Source organism: Delphinus delphis, chromosome 1 (assembly GCF_949987515.2).
Source record: "Delphinus delphis chromosome 1, mDelDel1.2, whole genome shotgun sequence".
In the NCBI taxonomy this organism is placed as follows: Eukaryota; Metazoa; Chordata; class Mammalia; order Artiodactyla; family Delphinidae; genus Delphinus; species Delphinus delphis.
The window spans coordinates 18,276,257-18,293,863 of NC_082683.1; the positions used below are offsets into that span (position 1 = coordinate 18,276,257).

The 17,607-nt window shown below is 46.1% G+C and overlaps 1 protein-coding gene across 2 annotated transcripts; it reads left to right on the plus strand.

Annotated features, from left to right (window-relative positions):
• The first annotated feature begins 1,671 nt into the window (after positions 1-1,671).
• On the plus strand, positions 1,672-17,365 carry ELOA (elongin A). Of its 2 annotated transcripts, none has more exons than XM_060015951.1 (11): positions 1,672-2,089; positions 6,903-6,959; positions 7,745-7,851; positions 8,384-9,575; positions 9,942-10,056; positions 11,099-11,254; positions 11,359-11,456; positions 12,508-12,688; positions 12,945-13,056; positions 13,653-13,828; positions 14,811-17,365. In XM_060015951.1, the coding sequence occupies exons 1-11, from the start codon at positions 2,015-2,017 to the stop codon at positions 14,870-14,872; spliced, it is 2,331 nt and encodes a 776-aa protein (XP_059871934.1). In that variant the 5' UTR covers positions 1,672-2,014; the 3' UTR covers positions 14,873-17,365. The 2 variants fall into 2 exon arrangements, with proteins under 2 accessions (XP_059871934.1, XP_059871942.1); XM_060015959.1 differs by having other exon boundaries at positions 8,384-9,569.
• Positions 17,366-17,607: the final 242 nt, after the last annotated feature.

The window sequence follows — 17,607 nt, forward strand, 5'->3', positions numbered from 1 at the left end:
AGCTATCTACCTTATGTTTGTTAGTGTATATATGTCCATGCCTCTCTCTCGCTTTGTCACAGCTCACCCTTCCCCCTCCCCATATCCTCAAGTCTGTTCTCCAGTAGGTCTGTGTCTTCATTCCTGTCTTACCCCTAGGTTCTTCATGACACTTTTTTTTTTTAAATTCCATATATATATGTTAGCATACGGTATTTGTCTTTCTCTTTCTGACTTACTTCACTCTGTATGACAGACTCTAGGTCTATCCACCTCATTACAAAAAGCATTTGCTGTGCAGGAAAGGGAGATTCTAGGGCCAGGACTAGAAACCAAGTCTCCTCACACCAGTTTGATGTGTTTTCCATTACACCCCATGATTGAGTCTTAGAGCACTGAATGGGTGATTATTAATCTTTATGGACTTTTTATCCAATGCTGATTATATGGACTGGATTGTGCTGGGCAACAGAGATTTAAAGTTGGACAGGTCAGGGAATTCCCTGGCAGTCCAGTGGTTAAGGCTCAGCACTTTCACTGCGGGGGCCTCGGTACCATCCCTGGTCAGGGAACTAAGATTCCACAAGCCACACGGTGCAGCCAAAAAATAAAATAACATTGGACAGGCCAGTCACTGCACTTGATAAATAAACAGCTCAGTGAGAAGGCAGAAGAATAAATTGACAATTTACACCCTGAAAAGTGTTAGTTGCAGAGGAAAGGGCACCAAGCAGAGGGGGTGGGAACACAGTTCGGGGGAGGGGGAGAGGGGGGCTTCTCAATTTACGGAGTGAATGAAAGCTCATTTGAAGAAACAATTTATATTGTTTCTTTTACCTTTCCCAGACCCAAGACCTGAAGAGCCCCTGGGCTTTCCCACATTGGTTGGGAGGTCAGGCTCAGTACACTGCCAAATTGTTGATGGTGATCAGATTAGTATGTAATCCGATATGATCTAATCAAACAAGATGTAATCAATGCTGGTATTTTAAACCAATTTTCAACTGTTTAGTAGTTTTGTTTTTTTTTTAGTAGTAATAATACTTTATTAATAGTAAAATTTAGTGCTCCTAGGATGAGGGTAAGGGCCCTCAAGGATGGTGTCTTGGGCTTGTCTGATTGAGGCCCTACTGATTTAGAGGAAACAGCCATTCATTCATTTATTCACTCATTCATTCAAGAAGTATTTATTTGGTACCTCTGTACCAGACACTGTTTTTTGGGGAAAGTGAGACACGGGCTATTACCTCTTGTAGCTAAACTGTTTGAATTTTGACAAATCACTTTCACTCTCTGGGCCTCAAATCCTTGACCTGTTCAGAGATGTGCGGTCACAGTGGACCTGGACTGTTTAGATTCACATTCCAGCTTCACTTCTTTCCTGTTACATGACCACATGCAGGTTAATTTAGTCTCCCTGAGCTTCAGTTTCCTCATCTGTAACATGGGGATAATATGCCTCGTTTCACTGGGTTGTACTGAGAGTGAAACTTAGCTCAACCACTGGGCTTAGTGCCCTCAATCAAGGCTGGTCACTAGCGTCAATCCCTGATTTCCTGAGCCGCAAACCCACCCTGGAACCACACACAGGTGTTATTTGGGGCGTGGCTCACAGCGCAAGGGGGCGGGCTAGGATTTATAAAGGCAAGGTCCGGCGCAGTGGTCTCATCCTGCCTTGGCTGGACACCGGAGTGGTTTTCCAGGCCGCGGCTCCGCACTACGAGGACCAGAAGCGAGGCTGCCCAGCGGCGACCAGTGCGAAGCCGACGCGCTCGGGCCAAGCTGCTCCAGCTCCCGGCGCACGCGGCTCCGGGAAGGCGCAGAGGACCGGACCCCAACAACCACAGGCCGTGGGGGCGGGGCCTGCAGCCGGCCGGCCCCCCCACCCCCCGCGGCCCCTACACCCCACTTCGCCGAGGCCCGGAAGGGACCAGTCGCGCTTCCGTCCCCGCGGGGGAGGCACGGAGGGCGGAGCAGCAGCCAGAGGACGCGACGCGAGCCCAGTTCCGGCGAGGAGGCCGCGCCAGTGACAGCGATGGCGGCGGAGTCGGCGCTCCAAGTTGTGGAGAAGCTGCAGGCGCGCCTGGCCGCGAACCCGGACCCGAAGAAGGTGAGCGAGTGGGCAGCGCGGAGCGGGCCGGGTGTTGGGCGCGGCGCGGCCCCGTAACGGTCGCGGGCCCCGGTGCGGCTCCTTCCCGAGCGGCCGGGGCCGTGGGGGCTCGGACCCGGAGCGCGGCCCCGCCGGTCTGCGGCCTGCGATCGGGAAGTTAGTGGCCCTTGGCCGCTGCCCACGCGGTGCGACCCCGCACGGCGGGCGGCGCGCCTCGGCGGGCCCGGCCTCCCTGCCTCCCGGGCCGGGCGCCCGCGGGCTCCGGGCGGACACCGCGTGTCGGCGGGGCTCCCGGAGCCCTCCCCCGGCGTCCCGGGCCAGCTGTTTCCTGTCGGGAGAGCTCGCCCGGAGTTAACTCCTGCCCGCTCCATTCCTCACCCTGCGAAATGTTTCTGATTTCTTAGTGTCTTTTGATGTTTGTTGGGAGGAGGTGGTTCTGCCTGTGCTTGATGGAGTCTAGGCTCGGTGTGTGGTCCTGCGTCTTTAAGACGTTTTTATTGCTTTGGCTTGATTATTAGAGCGTGGACCTTTTCGCTTTCTCAGTAAATCTCTTTCGAAACAAAATAAACCTCACGTCACCCTAACTAAAAACTTAGGTTGTAAATGGAAAGAAAAAAAAACAAGACTTAGAAGTTGCAGCTAGATTTCCTTCTGGCCTTGACAGAAAGGTAACAGCTACCTTTTCTGGCTGCTACGAGTGATGGGCAACCATTTTTAATTGCACTCAGCTAGTTTTTTTCCCCCTTAACTATTCTCTTAAGTTAAATGCGTTCTTCTCTCTTTGCGACTTTTCTTCCATCCAGCTTCTTGGTGTCTGGGAGAGTGTCCCGTGGATGTTAGAATTTTTTTTTTTAATTGAAATACATTGATGAAAACACTCAAGGTGCTTGACATTCTCTGTCAGCATTATAGCTGGAGTGTACAGTGTTGTAAGAGTTGGATCTCTGAACCCCAGAGTGGCTTTTGAAGAGGAAATAATCCAGGGAGGCAGTCGAAATAAAGTGGTGAGGAGATTTGAGTTCTAATTTATTTGCCAGCCATGGACATTAGGGATGTTCCTTGCTAAGCCAGTTTCCTCACCTGCTTCTTCCCAGGACAGAACCAAAAGGCAGAAGTGCTCAGTAGATGTTAATCTCCACTCTTTACAATTTTTCTTGAAGGGCCCCTTTCTCTTCACCTTTTCTTGGCCTGTCATAGGTGAGGTTTTTTTCCCTCCGTTTCTAAAGGCTGCTCAACGCATCTCACTATCAGACCACTGTTTAACTCTTCTCATGCATACCTAGCTCAAAGATCCACTTCTTCAGGACGACATTTTAGCTTTAAGTCTGTGAAAACCGAAATGCTTTCACTTGTTTTGTGTTATATTTTCTATAATGGCTTCAGTACCTAGTGAACAGACACATTTACAAGTTTCTTTTTACAGTAACCCTTTGTGGGCATCTAATAAATGGTCATTATTTCCAAGTACTAGCTTGTTTTCCCAAACACTGTAGGTTTGTGACTGATTTTTTTTAAAACCCTAGAGCAATATGATGTAAATCGCCCCCACCTCCCCAATTTGGTCTTCCATCGGGTTAAAAACAATGCACTGTGTAGTGTCTACAGTCATTTTCCCACTAGAATTTAAATTTTGAAGTAGCTTTTCCAGTAGTTGATGTGCATGAAATTTCAAATTAAGAAAAGGTTTGTTTGACTTCACATCCTATTCGAACTATTAGTGATTGTGAGAATCTGGGCTTTCTCTTCCCAGATGGAAACTCACCCTGAGCTTCTGACTTTGCATTATATGAAGATCATTTGTGCAAAGGGCACAATAGTTGGCATTCACAAATGAGCTAATGCAGAGGGAAAACTGCAAGCTGGCACACTGGCCTTCTCAACCTTCCGTTAACCCAACAAGCTCCCACAGGTTGTTCTTGAAATTGCAAGATGATTATATGGCAGTACTGAACTTACAACTAAATCTTGATTTCAAACCATTATTAGCCAAACGGTTGATTCCACACCTGTATTCATAGATTTCCTCGTATTAAACATAGGTGTTTAACTGTAACTCTCTTTTCACTTTAAGCCCATCTATGATCTAGGCTTACTTGGGGAAAAAGGTATCAGGCAAACCTGGGTCACTTGGTTCCTATTATTTAAGTAGAAACAATTTTCATGGCTGGTAAAGTTACCTGTCCTGGGTTACAGTTTGAACGTGGAAACTACGAAGAACACAGTTTGAAGCCAAGCGGAGAACGAGGGCGACATTATGAACATCTTTAGCTCTTTGTGATGAAGTAGTGTGCAGAGGATAACTGAGATTCTTAAGCGTGGACTGTGCAAATGTTTGACATTTCTCAATGACTTGTTATCAGTTCTTGCAAACTACAACTGGTCCCTAGGTTTGATAACAGCAAGTTTCCACCTACCTGAGGATACCCAAAGTGCTTTATCATTTTAACGCTTTGTTCTTTTTTGAACCTCATTGAAAATAGAGGGGCTCTGAAGCCCTTTTTCTCTTATGTTGGGCTAAATTGGTTTGAATATCTCTAGGGTTTTAGTTTCATCTGCTTTTAAGCCATCCCTCCTAACCCAAAACGAAGCAGAAAGGCAGTGCTTATACTTCCAATTAGTGCTGGGCTTTGAGATGAACACACCTTCAGTGACTTCTGGCCCCATTCTTTTTTTTTTTTTTTTTTTTTTGCGGTACGCGGGCCTCTCACTGTTGTGGCCTCTCCCATTGCGGAGCACAGGCTCCGGACGCGCAGGCTCAGCGGCCGTGGCTCACGGGCCCAGCCGCTCCGCGGCATGTGGGATCTTCCCGGACCAGGGCACGAACCCATGTCCCCTGCATCGGCAGGCGGACTCTCAACCGCTGCGCCACCAGGGAAGCCGTGGCCCCATTCTTATATGTGGCCTTTGTAGAGGTCCTGGGACTCTGTCCTGGTGGTGACCTTCTTTCCTCTGTGGACTCTAAACTGCCTGACAACGTAACACTAAGGAGGGGTTCTTCTGCTTTGTGTCGAGTGTGCTAAGAGGCACATGAACTACTGCTCCATTTCCTTTTGCGGTCTTCTAAGGACAGTGTCTTTACGTTGGTTATTTCTCCTGACTCTGTAGTACATGCTGTGGTAAACACACTTGACCTACTCGCTTGTTAGGCAAGTTACCTAACCTCACTGGGCTCAGTTTTAATATTTGTAAAATGGGGAACATAATATCCATTTTACAGAGTTGGTTAATGAGGATGAAATGAGGTAACACATGTAAGGACGTAGCATAGTAGCCAGTGCACAGTAAATAGTATATAAATGCCTTCCAGGGAATGGCATTAGAGGAGACAACCTGTCTTTAACCTTTTCAATGATTCTAAATTTTCCTTTAAGAAAAGGAATTGGCATTCATCTTTGCACCCACAGCTTTGATGACAAGAAATACACATATACTTTGTCCTGAGTTGGATGGTGGTGGTGATCGAATTCGAAGTGGAGGATAATTTTCACTCAACTATGAAGGGGAAACTCCTTAGATACACCACTTGGCTTCTCATATGTTCCCAGTCAAAACAAGATTATCACATGTGATCCAGTTGCTCTGCCTAGCAACCAGGTTCAGTAATTATTGAAGTAGAATGACCAGAAAAACATACTTGCTACTCCACCTAGTAGCAATATAGCATACTAATTGTTGCCTGGGCTACACATAGGAAAAGAACAGGTCTTGTTATCAGATATTTAAATATAAAGGTAGTCACAGTTAATCTATTTTGAACTACTTGTACTTTTCAGCACTCCTCGAAAGGTAGGTATACTTATATATACATAAATATTTCCTAGAGAATGGCATAGCAGTCATGACTTTGGGTAGAAGTGGAGCAAGTAGGAATTGGCTGGGGAATATCTGGTAGAGGATCAAGGGTAGCCGTTTAAAGAATGGTCAGTTGATGAATGAAATGATTAATAAGCATTTATTGAGCTTGTATAGCATTCCAGGCACTATGGCTAAAGACTGCACATGGTTTGTCTCTCTGAATCCTCACAGCTTGTGAAGTACAGACAGGATCCAGTTCCTGTTTTGCAGATGAAGTAACTGAGGTTCAGAGAGGTTAGTGACTTGCACAAGATCACCCCACAAGGAACTGGCAGCGCCAAACTGAAGCCTGTCTCTGACTCTGGAACCCTGTCTTAACAGCTCTGCTATCTGATTTTGAGCTAGCTCAAGAGAATACAGAAAAGAAATGTGACCAAACCCAGATTGCTTCTCTAATCTACCCAGACATTTTGTGTTCACCATTTGCAACGGCAAAGCTCTGATTCTAGCAACTTGAAATTGGTGTTGGCTTCCCACTTACATCGAAAAAACCCAGTTCTGTTAAACACACTTTTTCTGGAAACATGATACCCTTTTTCTGTAGAGACCTCTTCTCCTTTTTACTTTCCTCTATGCCGGGTGCATGAGTAATTTCCTAAAATTGGCTCCTTTCTCAGAAAGTGTCTCTCAAAACTGGGCAGAAAGATAGTGGTTGATTACGTTTCTCAGAGCTGATAGGTTTGATTCTCTTCTCTAAGTTTGGTTTCCCCTTGGTGTAGCATAGTGGCTGAAAGCGCGCAATCTGAAGCCGCAGACCTAAGCGAATCCTGCCCTACTTGCATCCTGGGGCAAGTTCCTTAACTTTTTCGAGTCTGTTTTCACACTTGTAAAATAAGGATAACAGCCATACTCTATACTACAGAGCAGTGTAAGTACTTAACCACTGGATATTATTCTTATTTGTCCCAGTGAATGATTATGATTTTATAGAAATTAATGTTTATTTTATTCTCTGCAGCTATTGAAATATCTGAAGAAACTCTCCACCTTGCCTATTACAGTAGACATTCTTGCGGTAAGAACTGTGTAATTTTAGACGTTATATAGCTATATCCCCTCCCCTTCCCGACCAGAGGGATTGTACAGTAAGAGCATGGGCTTTAGAAGTGAAAGAAACCAGACACAAGGCCACATGTTGTATGGTTTTATTTATATGAAATGTCCAGAATAGGCAAATCCATAGATAGAATGTTAGCTTAGTGATTGCCAGGGGTGGGGGGAATTGGGAGGAACAACATTTCTTTTTAGGGTGATGAAAATGTTCTGGAATTAGTGGTGATGGTTGTGTAGTATTGTGAGTATTCTGGAAACCACTGAACTGTACACTTTAAAATCGTTAAAATAGTGAATTTTATCTCAGATTTTTTTCTAAAAATTAAAAGAACATTGGCATCTAGTCCTGGATTCAAATCCAAGTTTGTGACTTTAGGCTGTTCCTTCTTTGTAAAATGGGGCAGGTCCTAACCTCACAGAGTTATCATATGATAAATATTAATTCAGACACTGTATGCAGTGCTCTTAGCTCAGTGCCTAACACCTGCCATGATCACTCTTGTTATTATTGCTACAGTTCTAGAAGTGTTTTAATTTAGTGTTTTCCTCTTCTGAATCTGGTGCACTTTGCTACTGTGTATCACTAGAGGTTTGGGGCACAGACACAAAGTAAGTTTGTACTGAGACTTGCAAGGTATGTTTTTGGAAGGAAGTATTGGTTTGTTGAAAAGTAGGAGGTCTTATTTCTTTAGAAGATTGTGAGCCTAGTTCTACAACCCTCTAACAATTCCTTTGTCAATTTTGTAGGAGACCGGGGTTGGGAAAACGGTAAATAGCTTGCGAAAACATGAGCATGTCGGAAGCTTTGCCAAGGACCTAGTGGCCCAGTGGAAGAAGCTGGTTCCTGTGGAACGGTAAGAAAAGTTCCTCAGTTCTGCCTCAATTATAAGAAATAATCCATGATCATTATAGAATACTAGAAAACATTTAAAAATAGAAATAAGAATAAAAATTTCTTAATTCAACCATCCAAAGATAAGCATTATCGACGTTTTGGAATGTTTCTTTCTAACCTGTTCTTAAAAGGCATTTTTATGTAGTTGTGAATAAACTGATGTAAATGACAGCTCTTTTTTAATGTAACAAGTTAAATATTTCCCTGTGTTGAAAAGCTTTTTAAGTATTTTCACTTCCCAAGATGTTTGATCTTCTTTGTGTCCTGTAGTTAAACTCGTCATTTTCCACTTATTGAATATTTGGGCTTTCCCAGTTTTAAACCTTAGCTGAGTATCTTTGAGCAGAACCCATTTACCTTCTCCCCAAGACCTTGTTTCTAACTCCAAACTCTTCATCTCTTTCGTGAGTTCAGGTCCTGTGATGTTGTCCTCTGAACAAGGATTACCCTGAGATTTATGTCTGCTTCATCTGCTTTTTCTTTTATTTTAGAAACACTGAGCCTGATGAACAGGACTTTGAGAAGACCAATTCTCGAAAGCGCCCCAGGGATGCCCTTAAGGAGGGGGAGGGGGAGGGGGACTACCCAGGCAGCTGGAGAGCCTCCGGCAGCCAGTCGTGCAGTCCTGATAACAGGCAGAAGAAACACAGAAAACTCCCGGAGCTTGACCGGCCTCACAAAGTATCTCACAGTCATGAGACGAGAGACGAGAGAAAGAGGTACCACAGAGCTTCTCCAGTTTACTCTTCAGACCACGAATCTTCGGACTACGGCCATGTTCAGTCCCCACTGTCATCCGCCAGCCCTCATCAGATGTCTGTGGACCATTACAGATCCCTGGAGGAGGACCACGAGCCCTTTGTTTCACACCAGAAGCCTGGCAAAGGCCACAGTAATGCCTTTCAGGACAGACTGGGGGTCAGTCAAGAACGACACCTGGGTGAAGCCCAGGGGAAAGAGGTCGTGAGTCAGAGCAAGGAACACAGATCTTCCCATAAAGAAAAACGTCCGGTGAATTCCAAAGGAGATGAGAAGTCGTCTTTGAGCAGAGAAAAATCACACAAGGCCATCTCCAAAGAGGAAAACCGGCGGAGGCCACCCTCAGGGGACAGTACAAAGGAGAAAGCGCCCTCTAGTGGTGTCAAGAAAGAGAAGGAAAAAGAGGGCAGCACCAAGAAGCTTTTACCCCCCTTGGAGGTGGCATCAGACAACCACCTTAAAAAGCCAAAATACAGAGACCCAGAGAAAACCAAATCAGACAAAAACAAGCAGAGTCTAGAAAGCTTAGACACAGGCAAGGGGGCAGGAGACCTGTTGCCCAAGGCAAAAGAGAAGGTTTCTAACAACCTAAAGGCTCAAGAAGGAAAAGTAAAACCTTCTCATTTAGATAGAAAGTCCGTGGGCTCCTTCCTTAAAGCTGAGGAGGCAGACATGGATGATGAATTCGAGCAGCCCACCATGTCTTTTGAGTCATACCTCAGCTATGACCAGCCCCGGAAGAAAAAGAAAAAGATCGTGAAAACTTCAACCACGACTCCTGGAGAAAAAGGATTAAAAAAAAATGATTCAAAAAGCACTAGTAAAAACTTGGACTCAGTTCAGAAACTACCTAAGGTGAACGAAAACAAGTCAGAGAAGCTTCAGCCAGCTGGATCCCATTCAGCCAAGCTGAAAAAGGTAAAGGTAAGCCCTGTGGCCCCTCCCAGCCAGAGCGCCTGGGCTGGCAGAGCTCCCGGGACGACCCCACCGCTGTCTGGGCTGGCTTTCCCGTGGCCTGTTGAATTTCAGTGTGAAGTAATTTCCTCCCGGCCTGTCTGGCCACCAGGGTCAGTAGAACCCAAGAAAAGTATTTTCTGAGGCATCCCATTGTGCTGGGCCCATCTCTCCGTATCTCCTGACTTAGGTGGAGTCAGGCACAGCTGCCGCCCCTCCTGCAGGCTGGATGTGCCTGTGAAGTTATCTGCCACGTCAACACTGCTGGGCGTCGACTGTGGGAAAGAGCTGTGCTTGTAGAAAGAGGCTCTCCAGTCACTGGTCTCTTCTCTGCAGGTCCCCAGCGATGTGCTGCCAGTGTTACCAGACCTTCCATTACCTGTGATACAGGCCAATTACCGCCCACTTCCTTCCCTTGAATTGATATCTGCCTTCCAACCAAAGCGAAAAGGTAATTTTCTTTGTCTTTTTTTCTTTTTTTAATGGAGAAAATGGTTTTAAAAATTCATTCATGCTCTGTCATCAGATTTTGGTGCATTTCCTAAGAGCACAGGTTCTGGAGTTGGATGGCTTGGGTTTGAATCGCAGCTCTGGCTTTTACTACAAGTTACATGAACTTGGGTACAACTTAATTTCCTTGGACTTCAGTTTCATATTCTGTGAATGGGAGTAATAATGGTATCTGCCTATGAGGTGGATTGAAAGTGATAATGCTGGTAAAGCTCTGAGCTCTGGGTTTTTACACATAGTGTTTGCTAAATCTTAGCTGCTGCTATTACCAGCAGCCTTTTACTCTGTACATTCCATAGGGGCTTAAAAAAAAGGCTAGGGACTTCCCTGGTGGTGCAGTGGTTAAGAATCCGCCTGCCAATGCAGGGGTCACAGGTTCGATCCCTGGTCCGGGAAGATCCCACATGCCGCGGAGCAACTAAGCCCGTGTGCCACAACTACTGAAACCCCTGTGCCTAGAGCCCATGCTCTGCAACACGAGAAGCCACTGAAATGAGAAGCCTGCGCACCACAACAAAGAGTAGCCCCCACTTGCTGCAACTAGAGAAAGCCCCCGCGCAGCAACAGAGGCCCAAACGCAGCCAAAAAATAAATAAATAAATAAAGGCTAGTTTTAATAGCAAAAGAATTAGATGCTACATAGGTGTCCCTTAGCAAGAGACTAACAGATGGATCATGGTTCATCCACACAGTGGCATCCTATGCAGCCGTTGAAAAAAAGAAGTAGAAAATCTATGTACTGATGTGATTTCTAAAATGTAAATGACAGAATGGTTATAGTATGTTATTGATTGGTTAAAAAGGAATAAAATAAATATTAGTTTATTTTTGCATAGACTCTCTGGAAGGACACAAGAAACTGGTAGCATTGGTTGTCTTTGAGAAAGGAAACTGGGAGGCTGGGGAATGGGGTGGAAGGAGAGTTTTCACTGTATTGCTCAGTGCCTTTTATAACTTACACTCCTGTTTTTCTTGCCCTACAGCACTCTCCTCATCCCAGGAAGAGGAAGAAGCTGGATTCACCGGACGAAGAATGAATTCCAAGATGCAGGTCTATTCTGGTTCCAAGTGTGCCTATCTCCCCAAAATGATGACCTTGCACGAGCAGTGCATCCGGGTGCTTAAAAACAACATTGACTGTAAGTCACATGCTTCTCTCTTGCTCTTCAGCACGCTATTGTGGCACTGGGACACCGGGTGACTTGGCCGCTACTCAGTGCTTTTCCCCTTTGATTCTCTGCAGCAATCTTTGAAGTGGGAGGCGTCCCATATTCTCTCCTTGAACCTGTTTTGGAGAGGTGTACACCTGATCAGTTATATCGCATAGAGGAGTACAATCACGTGAGTATCCTGTTTGGATGGGAAGAGGGCAGTGTGCTGGCTTGCATCTCCAGAAGTAGCTTTGTCTCTGAATCTGCCACGATGATGGGCAGGTGGTGGTCGGATCACTTTTCTGGGTTTGTCTATGGGCCTTTAAACAGGCAGGTTTTTAGCACCTGCTTGTGGCATCTTAAGTAGGCCTCTTGGGCTAGAATCAAGATGGGATTGAAAGGTGGGAGAGGGGGACCATTTCCCACACCTCCCTTGAGCTTGCCTAGTTACAGAGGTCAAAGGAGAATTCTAGCAGCACAACCCTTGGGATCCAGGGCAGGGACAGAGCTATGTGTTGACACTCAGGTGTCTGGTGAATATAAGATTGGCTGGGTGCCTCCTAGAGACAAACAGATCTATCTCCAAATCCTCCTAATGCTGGAGATGCTCATCTGATTGCATTAGCTGTCTCTAATTCAAAGGATCTATGACATATCCTTCTTAAGTGGCCCCTGGCCATTGCAGTTCAGTGTAGTGATGGGGAAATGCCTGGATTTGACTTCATCCCAGTTCCTACCCTGTACTGATTTTCTAAAGGAAAAGACTGATCTTAAACTAATTTTTGTGTTGCCTTCTCTCCTAGCCCCACAACCCCCAAAAGCAGCTAGTATAGTGCCTCACACTTAACATTTTTTTTTTTTTTTTTGCGGTACGCGGGTCTCTCACTGTTGTGGCCTCTCCTGTTGCGGAGCACAGGCTCCGGACACGCAGGCTCAGCAGCCATGGCTCACAGGCCCAGCCGCTCCGCGGCATGTGGGATCTTCCCAGACCGGAGCACGAACCCGTGTCCCCTGCATCGGCAGGCGGGCTCCCAACCACTGCGCCACCAGGGAAGCCCACAATTAACATTTTTTAATTCAGTGATTAGGGTTTCTTTCCTAGAACTGTGGTATTTTAATATATTACCACTACTAAGAGGACCAAAATATCATTAGGAAGCTGGTCCCCGTGGGTGATTAAGGATGGAAAAGAGATGTGTAAGAGTACTTGCATGTAAATGATGTCCTGGTTCTGATTTTAGGTATTAATTGAAGAAACGGATCAATTATGGAAAGTTCATTGTCACCGAGACTTTAAGGATGAAAGGCCAGAGGAGTATGAGTCGTGGCGGGAGATGTACCTGCGGCTTCAGGATGCGCGAGAGCAGCGGCTGCGACTCCTCACAAAGAATATCCGATCTGCGCACGCCAATAAGCCCAAAGGTAGGTAAGGGGGCAGCGTGGGTCTGGCAGAATAATGAGCCCTGGGCTCTGGTCAACAGCAGGGCCGTGGTGGGCTCAGCTACGGTATCATCTCTGGCCCCCACATCTCTCCTGCATTTGCAGAAGAGGGCAAAGGGTGAGGTGTTTCTTCTGCCACTATGCATGCTACCCTACAGAGGGGTTTCCAGGGTTGATAATCCCCTACCTTTAGCATCTCAGCTCAAGAAGGCAGGTATTAATCTCCATTTCTCCGCAGGCCGACAAGCAAAAATGGCCTTTGTCAACTCTGTGGCCAAGCCACCTCGTGATGTTCGGAGGAGGCAGGAGAAGTTTGGAACAGGAGGTGCAGCTGTGCCTGAGAAAATCAGGTAAGATCTCTGTCCCCTGTGGTTTCTGCCTGCTCAGAGCGAGAGCCCAAGAGCTTATCTTTCAGCCCTGAGAGGCAGCCCAGGGGCAAGAGCGACTCATTTTGGGGGTGAAAGCTTGGCAATGCAGAGTGGGTTCTGCAGGCTGACCTTGACCATCTGGGCACTTGACCTCCCTGAACCTCAGTGTCCTTGACTGCACTGTGGGCGGGATAATGATTCCTTCCCTTAGGTGGGGTCGGAGGTGGGGTGGTGGTCAACACTAAACGGAGAACAGGGCCTGGCTTCTGGGACACATCCCCTAAGGCTTTCCCTTGCCCCATTTAAACAAAAAACATATTACTGTGATGACTAAATTATCTAAGTACGTTAGCATTGTCAAAATACAGATTTACACCTAAACAGTGAAAAGTTAGTTGAGATTATCATTCATTCTGAAGGCCTACCACAGTCACTTCCGAGCCATCACCAGAATCTAGGGTACTAGGTCCACTGGTCAAAGCCACAGAACTGAGTCCTCAGAGCAGCCAGCTTCAGGCTGTTGGTGCCGGGGGCAGATCTCTCCTGCTCTTGACTAGCGGCTTTGCTCTGTGTCGCAGGATCAAGCCGGCGCCGTACCTCTCAGGAAGCAGCCGCTTGGGCAGTGGCGGCAGCAACAGCTTTAACGCCAGCCCCGAGGAGCCAGCCTACGACGGCCCGAGTACCAGCAGTGCGCACTCGGCACCCGTGGTCAGCAGCACTGTTTCCTGTGATCCTAGGAAACCGACTGTGAAGAGTAGGTAACTTGGAGCTCCTGCTCAGCTATTTCAAAACTAGTATTTGAACCCCTCTAATGTGATTACTGCTGCATCACACTTTGTGTGTTAGATGTAGCGTATGTGATGGCTGGCACACAGCTGGTCTAAATGTCGGGGCCTCCTTCCCCTGCTTTGTTCGTAGCGCATATTTCACGTGTCATGTAAATTATGATCGTAGTGAATATTCATTTTGGTACTCTGCTTTCTTTTTCTTTTATTTTTTTCAACCTAAATGTAAACCTGTTTCTCCAGGCAATAACATGGAGTTTCCAACTGTTATTATTAACAGCTAAATAATTTTATTGAAGTTTTATAACCTTATAACCCCACCTTCCAAGTATTTTTTTTATATCTAGTTGGGTCTCTTTCGTATTTTACTAACTTTACTACTGTAGACTATCCCCAATATTCTACAGTGGTGTCCTAACTTAAGAAAAGCATTATTCTGTATTTACTTCAGGGCCCACAGGAGGGTGGGAGTCCTGACCTGCACTTTGGCTCGGTTCAGGTTAACCAGGCTAGAGGGCAGGCTCGTCGTTCTTAGGTGGTGTGTGCATTTAGCTCATCTCAGACCTGTTGCTACACTGGACAGACAGGTGCGGGAGGGGGTGCTTCTGGCTGGTTTGGATATTGGTGAGGCAGAGTTAAATTGTGGCTCAGAACGGCCTTCAGAGTCTGGCAAGGCTGGAACTCCAGTTCTGCCACTTACCGTACAGGGTCCAGCCTGAGTCTTGGTGAAGTTGTGAGAATTAGAGGGGGTGATTGTCAGGGGCCTGGCAGGTGCTGGCGAAGTGTTACCTTTGGGCTGCTGCTTTTCTATGGGGTTGGCAGATAACTGCTACTTGTATCCATTTGTCTGGCTGTGTAGAGCCAAGAGTAACAAGGCTTTGTTTGATTGTAAACCGCTGGTGTCCACACTGCCGTGGATCTGAAACAACTGCCTTATTTCTCTTTTCACAGAAATTGCCCCAATGATGGCCAAGACGATTAAAGCGTTCAAGAACAGATTCTCCCGACGATAAACTGAGGACTTAGCTTGGAAATGACTTAGCTTGGAAATGAAATTTGCGGGGAGGAATACGAGGACAGGGTGGGGGGGTTGGGGAATGGAACTTCCAGAGAAGACCAGGATCTTTCGCTTCGTGGAGGCTTTTGGTCTCCGAGTCCTGCACAGTCAGCAGGCGTCGTGCCTGTGCCTGTGTCCGCAGCTGCCGCCTCCCTGCCTGGCGAGCACTTCCGAGTTCTGAAGATGTGAAGCCTCACGCTCACTGAGGATTTTAAGGTCAATTGTACCTTTGTTGCTAATTACCTTCTTTGTAAACTATAAGACATAGTTTTAATTAATAAATATTGCCCCCAGATTGTATTTATATTACCCCCAGGTTTTTTTTTGTTTTTTGGGGTTTTTTTTTTGTTTTTTTCCGGTCCTCTACCACACACTTAGCCTTTTATTTTTAGGGTTCTTTGTTAGACAAAAGCCCATTGAAAGCCTTTCCCCTGTCCCAGTTCATCTCTCCTGAGCAGACTTTGGCCCATAGAGAGGACTGGGTGTCCCCAGAACCTGTGTGGCACGTGCTGCACGTAGAGCGAGGAATGGGTCCTGGGCTGCCTGTCCTGGAGGGGGAGCCCCGGTGTGGTGACAGGAAGCGTTCAGGTCGGACACCCCCCACCTCTGAGACCCTCAATTGCTTTGAGGTCCTGTGCAGGTGCATCTCTTTCCTACTCATTCAGGGAATTATTTATTAAGGGAAGTTCTAGAGTCTTTCCCCCCATCCTTTTTGCCAGGTCCCACTGTTTTTGAGGCTCACGAGAGGGCACAGAACTCCAGTATTTTTACAATTTCCAGTTTCTAATTCAAAGCTTTAGGGTTTTTTTCCTCCCCTGTTTTTCCTCCTCCCCACTGGCATGGGCAAGACCCAACCACATGGCAGGGCTTTCTGTAGGCCCCTGAATACAACTTTAGAGTTTTAAAATCCAGCACTGTAATCTCCTAGTCCCTGTGAATTGCTACTAGAAGTGAATGGTTTTAAAAGGTAATGCTGTGTTGGAAATTGGTTTTGTTTTTGCCTTTCTTTAAAAGGTAAGATCATGTGATTGAAAGAGCACAACAATTTGCTATGTTTTGCAGAGAACTTAGCAGCTTGAAACTCTCTACTTTTTGAATCTTTAAACCAGAACTTGGAGGTAAGGGCCAGTTTAAGGAAAGGGTTTGAGCTGTAGCATCAGGATGGGGGAGCCACAAGGGCATCCACCAGTCTTGGGAAGGGAGTATCTCACTTTCGAGTTGACATAGGGGGAGAAATCAGAACTAGGAGGACAGTGTCAGTGTCCTTCTTGGCCGTTGAAGGACACTCATCTAGTAGGAACCCACTTGGTTGTGACCCAGGTAGAAGTAGATACTATAAATTGGAGAAGCCCATCCCTAAGAAACCTGAGAAGCAGATTGAGGGCGTGGTTAGTGTGATAGCCCATGGAGCTTGGCAGTTACCAGTCCCTTTGACAAGCTCACTCAAAGCCCAGAATATGGAGCCCGCTGTTTTTAACCATCCTGGAGACCTCAGTTAGGCTAACTCTGAAGACTGCAGAGAGATGCAGCAAGAAGTCTGTGCAGCAGAAGCATTGTGTCAGTGTGCGTTGCTGTGCAGGGTACCTGAGGGACACAAGCATTGCTGTGTTTTAATTTGCTGTATTTTTGAATTGGGTAAAGCGTTCTTTCTCTTGATTGTTCGTATTACCATTCCACCAGTCCCCCGGCCTGCTCCCCAAATGTGATATTAGAAAGCCTCTTATCTAAAACCAAATGAGCGTCTGGGTCAGGTGCCAGACACCTGTTGCCTAGAATAGCTTCCTCTAGGTGTCCACGCCTTGAATTTGTCTCTTACCTGTGTGTTCAAGTCTTTACCATTGAAACCAGTTTTTCATATTTGATACAGTTGTGTATGATTTAATTTCCTTTATTAGGAGTCTTTGGGCAGGGAGGGAAGAAAAGACACATCCCAACATCACTGTCCATCTTTGGATCACCCCTGTTTGCATAGAGCCAGATCTTTCCCTCTCCCCCTCCAAGACTGTCTGCATCAGGGATGTGACTTGGTGAGAAGAGGGAAGAGGAAAAACTGAGTTTCTAAGCTACCGCCTCTCCTGGGTTATTGAAATGCCTGCAGAGCAGACACAGGATGATGTTGAACCTTTGGTCTCATTTGTGAAAACTTGTGCAATTTTTTTTTTCTGTGCTACACTACATACAAATCACCGAACTGCAAATGAACTTAACCTTTGTGATCCTTGGTGTAATGAGCAGTTTCTTTGGGGCTTTTCCTTTCTTTCCGGGAAGTGGGAGGGAAAGGAGCAAGGTATTATCTTGCTCTTCATTTGTATTTTGGTCCCAAAATGTAAATACAATTTTCTATGTTACTTTTTTGTGGTAACTACCAAGATGAATATTTTAATTAGATAAGTTATATGAAAAGGAAGGAAAATTCCATGTCTAAATTAAAAAAAAAACAAAAACACCATATACTGTTGTCTTTCTTCCTTTCTCCCTTATTGTGTCAGAGAATGGAAGTCGGTCACAATGTCTGGTTTCTGGGCTGTGAGGCAGACATCTTAATCCCTGGGCTGGGCCATAAAGGATGCTGGATTTCTGTCTGTACTGTAGCACCGCAGGTCTGGGAAAAGGGGACTGACTCAAAGGGAGAGAACCCTATGAGCAAAGCAAGGAAACTCAGATGAAAATGAGCACTTGGTGGGGACCATG